The sequence below is a fragment of the Gracilinanus agilis genome, chromosome 3 (genome assembly GCF_016433145.1).
Source record: "Gracilinanus agilis isolate LMUSP501 chromosome 3, AgileGrace, whole genome shotgun sequence".
NCBI classification, from domain to species: Eukaryota; Metazoa; Chordata; class Mammalia; order Didelphimorphia; family Didelphidae; genus Gracilinanus; species Gracilinanus agilis.
In genome coordinates, this window is record NC_058132.1 from 414,342,257 (window position 1) to 414,359,588 (window position 17,332).

The following is a 17,332-nucleotide window of genomic DNA, read 5'->3' on the forward strand; positions in this document are numbered from 1 at the left end:
GCACAAAGATGATAATTAAATCCATGAGAATTGATGAGGTTGTCCAGTAGGGGAATATATAGAGAGCATAAAAGAGGGCTCAGGACAAGAACACTTCAGTGTACCCATAGTTAGGGTATATATGTATGATGAATTAGCAAACAAAACTGAGAAAATGTGGTCAAGCAGGTAAAAGAAGAACCAAGAGGGAATAGTGCTACAAAAATTTAAAGAGAATATAGTGTTCAGTGGGAGAGAGTAGTCAGTCAGTAAATATTTATTAAATGTCAAATAGTTCAGAGGAGTTGAGAAAGAAAGATAAGAAAGGGCCATTAAATTGGCAATTAAGAGATCACTGATACCATTGAAGAGAGCAATTTCAGTTGATTTATGAGGTCAGTCAGTCAACAGGCATTTATTAAACATATTATTATGTTCCAGGCACTATGCTAAATGCTGGAAATACAAAGAAAGGCAAAGACAATCCCTGCTGTTACTTACAATCTAAGGGGGATAATAACATGTAATAACTAATACAAGATATAGAATAGATGGAAGAGAATATAGGAAGGGACTACATCAGCAGTAAGGGGATCAGGAAATATCTGAAGAAGGTTGGATTTGATCTGAAGGAAGCCAGGAAAACTAAGAGGTTAGGGTTAAGAAGAAAAATCATTCCATGCATGGGAAATATCCTGGGCAAAGGCCCAGAGTTGAGGAAAGTGTCTGTTTTAGAGATCACAAGGATCCCAGAATCTCTATATCATAGAGTGTATAGGTTGAAAAAATTTTAAGTAGACTATTACTGGACAGCTTGGTGGAGCAGTGGATAGAATGCTAGTTTTGGAGTCAGGAAGACTCATCTTCTTGAGTGCAAATCCAGCCTCAGACACATTCAAGCTGTATGACTCTGGGAAAGTTGCTTTCCTTCCATCAGTAAAATGGAAAAGGAAATGGTAGCATCTTTGCCAAGAAAACTCCAAATGGGGTCTTGAAGATTTGGCCATGACTTAAATGACGGAACAAGAAAAGAATGCTATGGAAAGAAGCAGCCAAGCATGAATGAAGAACTTTAAATGTCTTCAGAGTTTATATTTGAATCTAAAAGCAATAGAGAGCTTCTGTAGCTCAGTTAGCTAAGGATGGAAATCATCATATCTACACTTTAGAAAAATCATCTTGGCAGCTGAGTGGAGGATGATTTTGACTTGGGAGAGACTTGATCAGGGAGACCATTTTAAAGGTAGCCCAGATGAGAGAAGAGGGCCTGAACTAGAGTTATGGTTGTATGAATGTAGAAGAGTCATATATGAGAGATGTAGAGGTAGAAACAAAAAGATATGGCAACCAATTGGATATATGGAGTCTATAAGATATACTATATAAGGATATACTATCATAAAGAGTCTAGGACAACACTGATCCTGGAAGGATAGTGGTATCTTCTGTAGTAATAGAGAGGTTCAGAACAGGGCAGAATTTTTGGGAGATTTGGACATGTTGAGTTTGAGATGTCCAACGGAAATGAAAGTAGCTCTGGATTAATGCTTAGGACCAGATATATAAATATGGAAATAATTTGCTTAGAAATAAAAATTGAAGTCATGGGAACTAATGAAAAATTAAGAATGGGAAAAAGAGACCCTAGAAAGCAAAATCTTTTAATAAAACCTTGATTTTCCTTGACTCCAATTCAATTCAATAAATATTTACTGATGTTTAGCATAGTACTCATAATGAAACTGGCATACATTAACTCATCATCATCATCATTTGAATGTATTGCTTTAAGGATTATAAAAAACATTTGGCACAAAAACCTTGTAAGATAAATGGTGCAAGTATTATTTCCTCCATTAAAATGCATAAAATATGCAACTTATGACCCAGAATCCCTCTCTATGATAGCATTGCTGATGTAATCACATAGTCTCTCCCAAATTGACTACTTCAAAAATGAATATTCATTTGGATGTAAGACTTGCAAAGTACTACTTCTGATATAATATAATGACACTATTTCTTAACCTATACAGATGCACAGTTATAAGAACTGTTATTTAAGACTTTGGGAGTTCTGCTAGGGAGCTCCAGAAAAGAAAATCCAATTCAAACAGGCCACTGTTTGCTGGAAAGGTAGCTAGTAGAAAGAAACCTTTCTTCTCCAAATTGGGCTACAGAATGATATTATTATTTTCTTCTTGATTGGTTTATCGAGTTGTTCTTAATGAGAGTATCCTTTGTTTTTTATTGGTCTTGTGATTTTAGCAGTGTAGGGAGTTCATGGGTGAGTAACTTTGTCTACCAGTGTCAATAAACACTTTTTCTTTTCCCTATAGAGTTAAGGAGTTCTGTGGGGAGCACTGAGAGCCTGTCAGTTCTTTGGGGTTCTACAGTCAATGAATTTAATTTATTTATTTAATTTTGATTTTTAGAAAAATTTTCCATGGCTACATGATTCATGTTCTTATTTTCTCCTCCACCTCCCCACTCCACCAAACCCTCACAGCCAATGCACATTTCCACTGGTTTTTACATGTGTCCTTGATCAAGACCTATTTCCATATTATTGATAATTGCACTGGGATGGTCATTTAGAGTCCACATCCAAATTCATGTCCGCATCAACTCATGTGTTCAGGCAGTTGCTTTTCTTCTGTGTTTCTACTGCCATAGTTCTTCCTCTAAATGTGGATAGCATTCATTTTCATAAGTCCCTCAGAATTGTCCCAGATCATTGCATTGCTGCTAGTACAGGAGTCCATTACATTCGATTTTACCACAGTGTATCCATCTCTGTGTACAATGTTCTCCTTTTTCTGCTCCTTTCACTCTGCATCAATTCCTAGAGGTCATTCCACTTCACATGGAATTCCTCCAGTTCGTTATTCCTTTGAGCACAATAGTATTCCATCACCAGCAGATACCGTAATTTGTTCAGCCATTCCCCAATTAAAGGGCATACAATTGTTTTTTAGTTTTTTTGCCACCAAAAAGAGCATGGCTATAAATATTTTTGTATGTGTCTTCTTCCTTATCTCTTTGGGGTATAAACCCAGCAGTGGTATGGCTGGATCAAAGGGCAGACAGTCTTTTAAAGCCCTTTGGGCATAGTTCCAAATTGCCATCCAAAATGGTTGGATTAATTCACAACTCTATCAGCAATGCATCAATGTCCCAATTTTGCCACAAACCTACCACCATTCACCACTTTCCTTTACTGTCATGTTAGCCAATCTATTACGTGTGAGGTGGTACCTCAGAGTTGTTTTCATTTGCGTTTCTCTAATTATAAGAGATCTAGAACACTTTCTCTTGTGCTTATTGATAGTTTTGATTTCTTTTTCTAAAAATTGCCTATTCATGTTCTTTGCCCATTTATCAATGGGGGAATGGCTTGCTTTTTTGCACAATTGACTTAGCTCCTTATATATTTGAGTAATTAGACCTTTGATAGAGTTTTTTATTATAAACATTTTTTCCCAATTTGTTGATTCCCTTCTGATTTTGGTTGCATTTGTTTTGTTTGTACAAAAACTTTTTAACTTAATGTAATCAAAATTATTTATTTTACATTTTGTAATTTTTTCTAACTCTTGCTTGGTTTTAAAATCTTTCTTTTCCCAAAGATCTGACAAGTATACTATTCTGTGTTCCCCTAATTTACTTATAGTTTCCTTCTTTATATTCAAGTCATTCACCCATTCTGAATTTATCTTGGTGTAGGGTGTGAGATGTTGATATAAACCTAATCTCTCCCATATTTTCCAATTTTCCTAGCAGTTTTTGTCAAATAGTGGGTTTTTGTCCCAAAAGCTGGGCTTTTTGGGTTTATCATAGACTGTCTTGCTGATGTCACTTACCCCAAGTCTATTCCACTGATCCTCCCTTCTGTCTCTTAGCCAATACCATATTGTTTTGATGACCACTGCTTTATAGTACAGTTTAAGATCTGGTACTGCTAGGCCACCTTCCTTCACGTTTTGTTTTGTTTTTCATTATTTCCCTTGATATTCTTGATCTTTTGTTCTTCCAAATGAACTTTGTTATAGGTTTTTATAATTCAGTAAAAAAGTTTTTTGGTAGTTTGATAGGTATGGCACTAAATAAGTAAATTAATTTGGGTAGAATGGTCATTTTTATTATGTTAGCTCATCCCACCCATGAGCAATCAATGTTTTTCCAATTGTTTAGATCTAGTTTTAATTGTTTGGAAAGTGTTTTGTAGTTGTGTTCATATAATTCCTGTGTTTGTTTTGGTAGATAGATTCCTAAGTCTATGGTGATTTTAAATGGTATTTCTCATTCTAATTCTTGCTGCTGAGATATGTTGGAAATATATAGAAATGCTGATGATTTATGTGGGTTTATTTTGTATCCTGCAACTTTGCTAAAGTTATTGATTACTTCCACTAGCTTTTTAGTTGATTCTTTAGGATTTTTTAAGTAGACTATCATATCATCTGCAAAGAGTGATAACTTAGTCTCCTCATTGCCTATTTTAATACCTTCCATTTCTTTTTCTTCTTTAATTGCTACTGCTAGTGTTTTTAGTACAATGTTAAATAATAGAGGTGACAATGGGGCATCCTTGTTTCATTCCTGATCTTATTGGGAAGGCTTCTAAGTTATCCCCATTGCATATGATGCTTGTTGATGGTTTTAGATATATGCTGTTTATTATTTTTAGGAAAGGTCCTTCTATTCCTATATTTTCTAGTGTTTTCAATAAGGAATGGTTATTGTATTTTGTCAAAGGCTTTTTCAGCATCTATTGAGATAATCATGAGATTTTTGTTTGTTAGCTTGTTGATATGGCCAATTATGTGGATAGTTTTCCTAATGTTGAGCCATCCTGGCATTACTGGTATAAATCTCAGCTGATCATAATGAATGACCCTTATGAACTCTTGCTGGAGTCTTTTTGCTAGTATTCTATATAAGATTTTTGCATCTATGTCCATTAGGGAAATTTTTCTGTAGTTTTCTTTCTCTTTTTTTGGTCTGCCTGGCTTTGGAATCAGTACCATATTAGTGTTATAAAAGGAATTTGGTAGGACTCATTCTTTGCTTATTATGTCATATAATTTGTATAGTACTGGGATTAGTTGTTCTTTGAATGTCTGATAGAATTCACTTGTGAATCCATCAGGCCCTGGCGATTTTTTCTTAGGAAGTCCTTTGATGGCTTGTTTAATTTCTTTTTCTAATATTGGATTATTTAGGTATTCTATTTCTTTTGCTGTTAATATAGGCAATTTATATTTTTGTAAATATTCATCCATGTCACCTAGATTGCTATATTTATTGCCATATAATTGGGCAAAATAGTTTTTAATGATTGTCTTAATTTCCTCTTCATTAGAGGTGAGGTCTCCCTTTTCATCTTTGATACTATTAATTTGGTTTTCTCCTTTCCTTTTTTATTAGATTTGTCAGTACTTTGTCTATTCTGTTTTTTCAAAGTACCAGCTTCTAATCTTATTTGTTAATTCAGTAGTTCTTTTACTTTCTATTTTATTAATTTCTCCTTTGATTTTTAGTATTTCTAATTTAGTTTTCATCTGGGGATTTTTAATTTGTTCAGCTTCTAGTTTTTTAATTGTAAGCCCAATTCATTGACCTCTGTCCTCCCTAATTTGTTAATATATGCACTCAATGATATAAATTTTCCCCTTAGTACTACTTTGGCTGCATGCCATAGGTTTTGGTAAGAAGTCTCATCATTGTCATTGTCTTCAATGAAATTATTAATTGTTTCTATGATTTGTTCTTTCACTAAATTATTTTGGAGAATCATATTATTTAATTTCCAATTAGTTTTTAGTTTGCTATATACCATTTGGTGCATACATATTAAGCACTGCTATTTATTTCTTCATTGTTTATACTACCTTTTATCAGGATGTAGTTACCTTCCCTATATCTTTTTTTTTTTTTTTAAATTTTTTTTAAACCCTTGTACTTCGGTGTATTGTCTCATAGGCGGAAGATTGGTAAGGGTGGGCAATGGGGGTCAAGTGACTTGCCCAGGGTCACACAGCTGGGAAGTGGCTGAGGCCGGGTTTGAACCTAGGACCTCCTGTCTCTAGGCCTGACTCTCACTCCACTGAGCTACCCAGCTGCCCTCCCTATATCTTTTAACCAGATCTATTTTTACTTTGGCTTTGTCAGAAATCATAATAGTGCAATGCAGGGTTGCAACAATAGTTTTTTTGCTTTTGCAAATTCACTGTAACAGCCCTGGCAGTTAGAAGTTTAGAATGTTCACAGAAAAGCATTTGGAGCCTGATAGTATAAATAGTCCTGAAGCTCCAACTGAGGGGCTTTTTGCCTGTTGGCTTTGGCTTTTGGCTTTGCCTTGGCCTGTGCTCTTGTCTTTGAGCATTTGGACCTAGTCTGATTTCTCTGGACCTCTCCCTGATCTCTCCATTACATCCCTGCTATTTCCCCTGAATTTCCCTTTGGGACCTGGAAGGAAGGGTGGTTTTGGTGGTTGGACATCATGGGTTTAGTTTCTGTTTCCTAATCAAGCCACCCCTTATTTAGTGATCTGATAAATTCTTTATTTCAGGGCAGTGAAGCCTTCCTGACTGGGAGAGCTGATCTCTCTCAGTCTGACCCTACCTCCTGTGACCCTTCCCCCAGCACCAGCTTTCTCTCTCGCAGCAGCTACAAACCCTGGAACCCTCTTTCCCTTAGCTTACCTCTAACATTAATAAATCCCGTTTGTTACAAAAGCCTCTGGTGAATCATTGTATTGAATATTAAGGCAAAGGGTGAAGGGAAAGAAACTACTTTCCTTTTATTTCTTGAGGGAAACCTAGGCATCCATCTTGGGCAGGAAGTACCCAGACGTGACTTCCTGTAGACATCGATTTCACTGGCAGGGAGGAGCCTGTGACTCCTCCCTCAAGGGACCTTAGAAATTAACAAGAGAAAACCTTCCAGCCAGATCTAATTATTTCTGACTGACCCAATTCCTCTTGTATCATAGAGATACTTTCCCTGCCTGAAAGATCCTGTCTATTTCCCTCCAGTATCTTCTGTCTCTAGCCTCAGCGACTAGCCTGTTTGAGCAGCCCTCCTGTATACTCCCATCCATTCCCTTACCTTCCTATATACTACCCATTCATCCTTTATACTCAGCTATCCCCTTCATTCCTCCTCCTATTACCGTATCCCTCCTCACTACCAAAATTGCCTACTTCTTTATAACAATTGCAACTCCTGCCTTCTTTTTCTCAGTTGAAGCCCAATAGATTTTGCTCCAGCCTTTTATTCTTACTCTACAAATGTCTACCTGCCTCAAATGTGTTTCTTGTAGACAACATATGGTAGAATTTTGGTTTCTAATCCTCTCTGCTACTTGCTTCAGTTTTATGGGCTGCATTCATATTCAGGGTTATAATTATCAACAGTGTATTCCCCAACATTTTGATTCTCTCTCCTAGTTCTGTCCTTTCTTCTTTCACTATTTCCTTCTATACCAGTGTTTTATTTTTAATCTGTTCCTATAATCCCATCCCTTGTTGTATTTCCCTTTCTCCCCCCTCCCTTCTTATTCCCCTCTTATTGTTCTTTAAAGTCACACCGTGCTCCCCCCAGCCCTCTCCCTCCCTAGTATTGCTTCCCTCCCCACCAGTCCATTTTTTACCCTTCTACTTCTCTATAGGGCATGAATCAATTCTCTGACCCTATGGATCTGATTGTTCTTCCCTCTTTAAGTTAATTTCAATGCACTTAAGTATTAGGTATTTCCTCTCTCCAACCTCTTTATCTTCTCCCCTGTTCGCCCCATGCTCTTCTTTATAAATTTACTTCATTTCGTCTGTTTTCCCATTTCTCTTAATATTATCTTCTTTTTTTCCTCTAGTTTTATATATATTTATACATATATGTATATGCATATACATATATATCTATATTTGTATCTATATATATCTTGACATTTCATCCTATACAATTTGTCACTCTTCCCCCTAAGTATTCTTCTTCTAGCTACCCTGTTGATAATAACAATTTTTAAGAGTTACCAATGTCATCTTTTCTTATAGGCATACAAATCAATTGAACTTATTGGGTCCCTTAAAGAAAAGGTTTTTTTTTTTTTTTTTCTTCTCTCTTAATTACCTTATGGTGATTCTCTTGAGTTCTGTGTTTGGGCAGCAAATTCTCTGTTTAAGTCCGGTTTTTTCTTTATGAATGCTTGGAAGTCTTCAATTTTGTTGAATGACCATACTTTCCCCTGCAAGAATATAGTCAGTTTTTCTGGATAGTGGATTCTTGGTTGTAGACCTAGTTCCTTTGCTTTCTGGAATTTTATATTCCATGCTTTCTGGTTCTTCAAAGTAGATGCAACCAGATCCTGTGTTGTCCTAACTGTCGTTCCCTGGTATCTGAATGACTTCTTCTTAGCAGCTTGTAATATTTTTTCTTTGGTCTCTTAGTTTTTGAATTTGGCTATAATATTCCTGGGAGTTGTCAATTGTGGATTAAATGTAGTAGGTGATCTGTGGATTCTTTCAGTTTCCACTTTTCCTTCTTGTTCAAGAATGTCGGGGCAGTTTTCTTGGATAATTTCCTGTAGGATGATATCCAGGCTTTTTCTTTTGTCATGATGTTCTGGTAGACCAGTGATTCTTAAATTGTCTCTCTGAGATCTGTTCTCCAGATCTGAGGTTCTGTCAATGAGGTATTTCATATTTTCCTCAAATTTTTCATTCTTTTGATTTTGTTTCATATATTCTTGCTGCCTTGTGAAATCATTTGCTTCTAGTTGCTGAATTCTAATTTTTAAAGACTGAATTTCATCCCTAGCTTTTTGTTCATCCTTCTCCTTCTGGTCTGATTTTCTTTGTAGGTCATCTTTCACCTTCTTTGCTTCGTTTTCAAGCTGGTCAATTTTGACTTTCAAGGTACTATTTTCTTGTTTTAGTTCATGTATTTCCTTTTTCCAGTTGTCTTCAGCCTCTCTTGATTGTTTTTTGAGTTCCTGGATTAATTGACTTTTAAGTTCTTGAGTTAATTTTATTTTAACATCTTCCAAAGCCTCTGTCCAATTTGCTGAAGGTTCTATGGTTTTGCATGGAGTTCCTTGGTCTATTTCATTTGCTCTTTGTTTAATTTCTGGATAAAAGCTGTCGATTGTGGTTTCTTTTTTCTTTTTCTGTTGTTTACTCATATTTTTTCCTTTTTTCCCTCCTGTGCCTTCTCTGTTCTGTTGACTGATTAGATTAAGCTGATGGTTTTAATGAGCTTTGATGAAAGTTCTTTCCCCAGCTGGCAACAGGAGTTTGTTTGTAGTTACTTTCTCTGCAGTCTATGGGGGAGGGGTGTTGGAGTTTCTTTGCCCTCTGAAGACTTCTTATCTGTCCTATTGATGGGATTAAGCCAGGACATGGAGCTCTGTGGAGCTTGATGTGCCCTGGGGCTAAAACCTCTAGAGAAAGTTGGGGGGGGCAAGATGGAGTGTTTTCACTGTGTTTCTCCACGTTTCTCCTCTAGCCACCTCCCTGCAGTTTGTTTTCAGCTCCCGAAGTCCCTAAGTCCAGTGCCAGCAAGGCCCTCTCTCCGGGGTAGTGCGTTTGCCCACCCAGAGATTTCAGGAGAGTGGAGATTCAGCACAGGACATGGGAGACGGGTTCTTGGATTCCCCTTCTTCTTTACCCTCAAACCCAACAGTTCAAAAATTTAGGTCTTTTTCTTGGTGTACCTCTTGAGTTGTCCAGCAGTAGAGTCTCCCTGCTCTGTTCTGTTTTTAGATTTGGTTTTCTTTCCTCTCAAAATTATTTGTTTTTTACCTCGGTGTGGTAGGGCATGGAGATCTGATGTTTTGCTCCATCTAAGCTGCCATATTCAGAGAATTTTCCAGTCAATGAATTTTAGATGAAACTTGAACCCAGTTTTTCCCAACTTCCAGGCTAGATTTCTATCCACTCTACAATATTGCCTCTCAAGTGTATTCTTTTAATTAAAAAGTAGGATTGACTTTACAACCCATTTATCTTCCAGTTTCATATTCTTTCCTTATTTCTTCAATCTTCTTATATATCTCCCATGATATTCATCATAAGTGGTACCTGGACTTTCTAGAATCCATCTAGAATTTGGATATTCTCCAAAAATCACCCAGAGAACCTTTCTTTACGTCAGATGTTCTTAAGCTTTTTTTGGTCATGGATTCCTTTGGTAGTCTGGTAATACCTGTAGACTCCTAAGAATAATGTTTATAAATGTATAAAACAAAATAAACAGGACTACAGATTATGTTGAAATATAGTCATCAAATATTAAAAAAACTTACAGACTCTATGTTAAGAACTCTTATTCTAGAAAAGAATGACTTTTCTTAATGCATTTTGATTATTAGATAAATTAGGACAAATTATGAATACATTTGCTTGTTATTTTAATAAAAATGCTATTTTAAATACTTTGTAACTCAATTCAATAAATATTTAGTGTGCTAATACAGTGTGCTAGAAACCAAAGGATAGAAGAACAAAAATGAAATCTGTATAATTCTTAGACGGAAATGTATGTTTTATAATCTATAATGTAAAGTTTAAATTCTTTTGAGAATAATTTCAGGATAAGGATTTTGCCATCTCCCCAGAATCCAGACAAAGAACCTGTTTGATGAAGGCACTATGAAGATGCCTGAATACCCTTCACTGGACCATAAAAATCAAATTTGAACTTTGGGTGCAGTTGATTTGAACTATGGGGAGTTGAATGAGTTGAATGCATTTGTTTTGAATGTACACTCTTATGCCAATAGGGGACTGCCCCCAAATTGGCTTTTTGTCAATGCGGCTAGTTTTACCCATTTCTTTTATCCCCCAAATTCCTGAAATTTAGAAGTTGAATATGTTTACAGATCCAGCGAAGAAAAAGGGCCAACCCTTTTTATTGCCGGATCTCAGGGGGAAATGTGTGTTTGGAATTCAGGGAGGTGCCATTTAAAAGTATCTTACAAACTTCCTGTGGACACGTGGGGACTTTGAGACTACATTCCCCATGATCCAATAGGTTTCCGGTTTTGGACATGGGGACGTCAGAGGGCAGCTTAAATTTGGAGGGTGGCCTTGAGATGGCCTCTTTTGTTACCTGAGTGGGCTGGCTGGCATACGAGAGAGACAAGATGGGCACTGGTGGTGAATTTTAAAGATAGTCAGGTTTGGTCATATATATTTTACCAACATGGCCATGGCAATTAAAATATTAATTTCTCTTACAATATCAGCCTTTATCATTTTTAATCATTACAAATCATATCTATTCAATCTCAAAAAACACATCGTAAAATCCTGTAAAGCAAAGAAAATAGTCCTTCCTTACACCACTATGATTTCCCTCAACCTAGCTTTGGTTAAAGCAAAGGGTTTTCCCCCCATTCTTTAAATAGGGAAAGTGCCTTTTGCCCCCTACACTTGGCATAACCTTGCCTTGCCATAACACAACTGTACCACTCCTCTCCTCACATTCTTAATAAAGTTAACATTTTCTTTCCAACTTGACAGGTTGTTAATTATCTCAGAGTTAATGTTGTTTTGCCTCCTTTAGTGAAGTCAGGCAAGTCTTTTTAATGTTCCTCATTCATGTGCCTCAAGTCAAAATGAGAATGTGATTTTGAATTTGTGTAACTACTATTTTTTATTATGGAGGAAGAGAAAAAGAGAAAAGGAATAAATATTTAAATAATAACTATGTGCCCTAAATGCTTTTTCCAAATATTATCTGATTTGATCCTCACATCAATCCTAGCAATTAGGTAATGTTACCATCCCCATTTTATAGCTGAGAAAACTAAGGCAGAGTTTAAATGACTTGTCTAGAGTCACATAGTAAGTATCTGAGGCCAATTTTAAATTTAAGTCTTCCTGACTGTAGGGCCACTGCTGTATCTGCTGTGTAACCAACTACCTCTATAACAGTTGCTTAATAAGTATGTGATTTTTAAGTGAGAAAGAGTAAGGAATAATTTAAATTCATAAATAATATTTCTTTACATATTTTGCTGAATGAAGGTGGATTCGAACTGATTCCACTACAAATTTATGTTATATAACCTCAACTGGACCCTTACTTCTGCTGGGCAATCCTACACCTCCCTAATTAACTCATTATCTGATTTATCTCATTAGCTCTTCCAAACCTTTTCATGTCTCCTCAAAATTTCTCCTAAAAAAAAAATGAGTCCTCTTGTACCCACCTTCTCAGCTAAGAACCTTGCCTCCTATTTTACTGAAAAAAATGAGGCTTTTTACCAAGAGCTCCTTCTTCTCTCTTCTGCATTTCATATTACTCAGATGTTTTTTGTAATTCTACTTCACCCTTGTCTCATATAAAGTGGCCTTTCTCCTTATCAAGGCAAATCTCTCTGCAAATCTGCAAGATGATTCCATTCCATTCCATTCCATCTCCTCCAGCAAGTTGCCTTTTCCACTTTCTCATCTATCTTCAATATCTGACTCCCTATTTATCCAGTGTTTTTTTTACTCTACCTACACACATGCCCATGACTCATCCTCAAAAAACCTTCACTTGATCTCCTCACTATGGTCTGTGGAATCCCAGATCCTAGGCTAGGGTCAGCAGAATAGGTACAGGGTTACTCTTGGTCCACCCTCTCAGTTTGCCATCTTACCCTCAACTAGCTTCAAAGCAACAGAGTTATTCCTGCTCCTTGTCCTGCACATAGATAGCCATAGGGCCCAGCCCAGTCCTTTTTTCTGAAAAGCTCTGTCTTCTTGACTGTCTCCCCTACCCTTTCCCTATCCCACCCCTAGCACCCAAAGGACATTCTATCTCCTTGTTCTGACATCGATTATAAAATTGACCCACTGTGGATTCTTTTTGATTTTCCTGATCACCACTCAGTTTGGTGCTTTTCCATGATTTTTTTAGACTAATTATAGTATCGCTTCATTTTCCATAAGTATAAGATGGGATCTACAACTGTAGTACCAGTTGTCCAAATTAAAAAAAAAGTGTTTTGTTCTGGTATTATAAGCTATCAATTTACATTATGTTTTAGAATATAAGCAAACATGAAATTTCTGAAACTAGAAAATAATAATTCAGATGTAATATTAGTGAAAAGAAAAGGAAGGAATTTTTATTGTAAGATCTAAAGTCAAAATGTTCAACTGTCCCACTGACAAACAATCTATAAAGCTGTCTCCAATTAATGCTATTGTTGAATCCATGGGAGCCAGAATTCAAAGCTTTTCCTTTGGAAGTCAGCTTTTTTGATTGAGAAATTCTGACACTTGAGAAATTAAGGTATAAAAAAGAATTTTTGTCCAAAGGTCTATCAGTTGCCATTTGAAAAGAACAGTCATTTCTTCCTCATGTCCAGAGTCCTCTTTTTGTGAATGCAGATTACAATGAATGTTTCTTAACATCAGAAGAGCTGTTTATAGTAGTAATATTTGATAGTGATAATAATTGATATTCACATAATACGTTAAGGTTTACAAAGCATTTTGCATAAATCTTCACAATGACCCTGTGAGAGGTAGGTGTTATTATTAACTTCATTTTATAGATGAGGAAGCTGAGGCTTAGAAAGGTTCAACTTGCCCAAGGTCAAAAAGCTGTTTGTGTTAAACCCAGGTCTTCTTGATTTCAGTCCCAGTTCTTGCTCTACTATGCCATATTGCCTTTCTCACTGACTTTGTAAGTGTCAGTAAGTCAACATAAACTTTTTTGTTTGTGTGTGAAGAAGTTACTTAAAGAACTAGGAGGAAGCAGGAGCCCTCACTGACATGTTTGAAAGAGGACTGAAATATGTAACTTATACAAAGGAGATAATTTTTTTGATAGGAAACATTTTGTTGAAGGTCATTGATATCTTAATTCTCCATCCTGGATTTATTAGTATCTACCATAAACAGAAACCTAACAACTCTATAAATAATTTCCTTGTGATAGTATCACTTATCTCACTGTTATAAATCATTTGACAACAATAAATCCTTTGTCCAGGTGGCCAGAGAATGTTGTGGGCACATATGAATTGAGTGGGCCCTGATTGCAGAGTCAATTGCATCTAAGCTATTTAACACTGATGTAATGCAATTACTTCAGCTTAACAATGGAGAACATTTTGTCAGAGAGCCATGTTGTAAATGACAGATGTGACTGAGAATCTGCCTGCTTTATCAGTGACTTTTGTCAATAACATCAAATGTTAACTGCCGAGAGGGCATCTGCACAATGAAAGTCTTTCATTACATTGTTAAAATTACATCAGTGCTTTGTAATTGTGGTAAGAATTCTATTATACTTTTTATTCAAGATTAGAGAACTAGAGAGTATTTTCTTTATTCCCTTCAGAATTATAGACTTGGAATTTATTTGCTAATAAACTGTCTGCATTAAGAGTTAACAAGGTTAACAAAGAAAGTGATAAAGAATAAGGATTATAATAATCACAAACATTTCTGACAGTAATAAAACTTTTTCAATTCTGATATTTGGCAGATTGGTATACCAAAACATAATGTGAACTTGAGGTTGTAAACAATTTTCCATGTAATAATACTAATATTACTTCTGAATAATGATTTATTGTACAAAGTATCCAAGTCTCAAACTTAAGAAGAAAAAATAGATTTTTCCTGAAGTGAAGCCTAGAAGGATCATAAAGTAATTATTTTATTATTTAGATGAGTAGTGCTGCTACAAATAATATGTAACTTACTTTGATGACTGTATCATAGTTTGCATAATGGTAAATGTAAGTTTAAAACAGTATAGATAGTTTCATTGTAACTGATAGGAGTTATGTTAAATAATAAGTGCAGGTGGGATAGCCAGGTCTCTGCTCCAACCCTCTCCACTGCCATATATATATATATATATATATATATATATATATATATATATATAATCCTACCTGACTGATTTCCTTTTCAGTCCCCTTTGCTAGTAGATGTTGTCAGGTTCTTGATGGAATTATTAGTCACAAAAATTGGATAAAAATCCAATTATCCTAAACAAGCAGATTTCTGATTTTTGTAAGATTAACATACATGAGCAGCAGCATAAAGATTTCTCCGTTCTTCAGCTTGTTGGAGTACTGTGGATGACTTCTTTTTATTAATTAGAGCAATCAGATATTAGCTGCTACAACTAGCAGAAATGTAACTAGCTAATTTTGCACCCCAAGTAAGAAAATAAAGTTGTTCACACAAATTCATAATTTACAAGATGCCTGGGATCACAGATATGTGTGTAATGCTCCCTATAGTTATCAAGGAGTCAAGAATTCTGGAGCTGAATACCTGCTGGAATCCTTTAGCTTTTTTGTCATTGAGTTCTCAGTTAGTTCTTCCCCTGGACTGATGAGCCAGATACCCTCCAATTCTAAGTGGGATGAGCATAAATGACACCTCAGGGACAAGAGAGAAGCTGTGAAAGGGACCAGAGTATACCCAGCATTTGTGGTATACCTGTTGCTAAATCATTCATACATGACCTACTTTTAGGTCTGGGACTCTCCCTCACTTTGCATTTATTATGCTATAACCATGTAGTTTGTACTCTACTGGGGGAAAAGACAGGTATACAAATTATTATTAGCCCTACTTCAATACTTCAACATTTATGATTTCATCTAGGTGCTCTTTAAAAGTTTGTAAAGAGAGGAACTGGGATTAGATCCTGCCTCTGAGGCTTAATATTGTATGATTTTAGGTAAGCCTCAGTTTTCTAATCCAAAGATCCAGTGAAGAGACTGGACTGGATGATGATTTCTGATGTCTCTTCCAGCTGTACACCTAGAATTCAAAATTGTGGTGGTAGAAAAATTTATCACTCTGAGGCTGAATTATAAGCTTTTTAAAATGTGGCAAAGCTGATCCTTGGATTTTGTCCATCATCATTAAGTTCCTATTCAAAGACTTTCTAGTTTCTAACATCTGCAAGAGCTTCCACAGCCTTACTCACCACCTTCTCTATGGCACACTCAAGCAATGGAATTGTACTTTGGTAGAGGGATTATAACTGTAATGCACAATAACATAATATAAGTGCATTAGAGAGACGTACTGAGAAAAAGCTAAAAATCATTGGGCTTTATGCCAGCTAAAGAATTTAGTTGTGAGCGCTTCTTGCTTCTTAAAATGCTTTTTTACTATGTTTTGTGATGTGTGGTATTTGGGTGTGAAGTAAGAGTAAAGATAAAATATTGTCCTTAAAAAAAGAATTTGATGCTAGTGTAAAGAATTATAGCAGACCCAAAGTTATTGTTATTTTTGAGTTCAGCATTTTGAAATTATGTAATCATCAGTAATTTCGAGTAGTGACGTTGCTGGTTAATAGTCACAATATAATTGAGGGTTTTTCTTATTTCTCACATATGACTTATATGAAGTCCATGTCATTATAATTATAAGAATTAGTCTTTTACTGAAAAAGTGAGAGGATTTCTTCAGTTATAGAAAATGAAATAAGATTGCATGAGAACTTGTATCAGACTTAAACTTTTTCGTCTTATTTAGATCCAGATCCAGAAGTATGTCTTCATGTTCTTCGGCTTATCCAGTCTGTGGTTCTGGAAACAGAAGTCTTCTCCAAATTAGCATCACAGTTCCATGACTCCATGTTTCTTCAGCATATCATAACTATATCTAAGAGTCAAAATTTCAGCCTGCGGACACTAGCTCAAGAACTCTTAGAAGATTTTAAAGTCCTAGAGTTAAAAGTGTAGAAATGCTTAAAAATTGAGGGATTTTGGCTAAAGGTATCATTGATTCTGTTCCTTTCCTCTTTCACTCCTTTACTTTGTGTTTGTTATGCTATAACCATATTTTCCACATGGTAAAATACAAATGACTATAGAGGGATATAAGTTTATATGTGAGTTTGGATTAACTTCCTTTTGGCAGAATGTAAACATCTAAAAATAGTTGGACGATCCTGTCAGTCATCTCAAGAAGGCCTATCTTGTTTATTTCTTGAATTGCTTCTGGATATCAGAAAATCTTGAAAATGGTACTTGCTGAAGTGAGTGATTACTAAATCTCACCAGGCTTTTATGAATCTTTTATTTTTTCCAAAATGACATTACCTAAAAATGGAAAATGAAATAAATATGTGCTCCACGGATCAGCATTTCCTTGGGTGCCTTTATTTATTTGTGTGTGTGTAAAGAAAAGCAAAACCAAGTCATTTCAGTCATCTTCAAGTTATTATAGTCATTTGAAAAAACAGTAGCTGGTGATTATTGAAAGTCTCTTATTTCAGGACATTAAATATTTCAGTCCTGTCTAATGCATTTATTATTTTTAAATAAACAAAAAACAGAAGATGGCAGTTTTAAAAACATGATTATCCATCT

General features: G+C 35.6%; 1 protein-coding gene across 1 annotated transcript in view; it reads left to right on the plus strand.

Moving 5' to 3' along the window:
- Window positions 1–17,093, plus strand: part of LOC123242471 (heat shock transcription factor 2 binding protein) — a 139,413-nt gene extending 122,320 nt beyond the window's left edge. Inside the window, exon 8 of the mRNA XM_044670250.1 lies at window positions 16,494–17,093. Coding sequence (XP_044526185.1) covers window positions 16,494–16,702 — 209 coding nt within the window. The 3' untranslated portion in view covers window positions 16,703–17,093. The remainder of the gene's footprint in view (window positions 1–16,493) is intronic.
- Window positions 17,094–17,332: the final 239 nt, after the last annotated feature.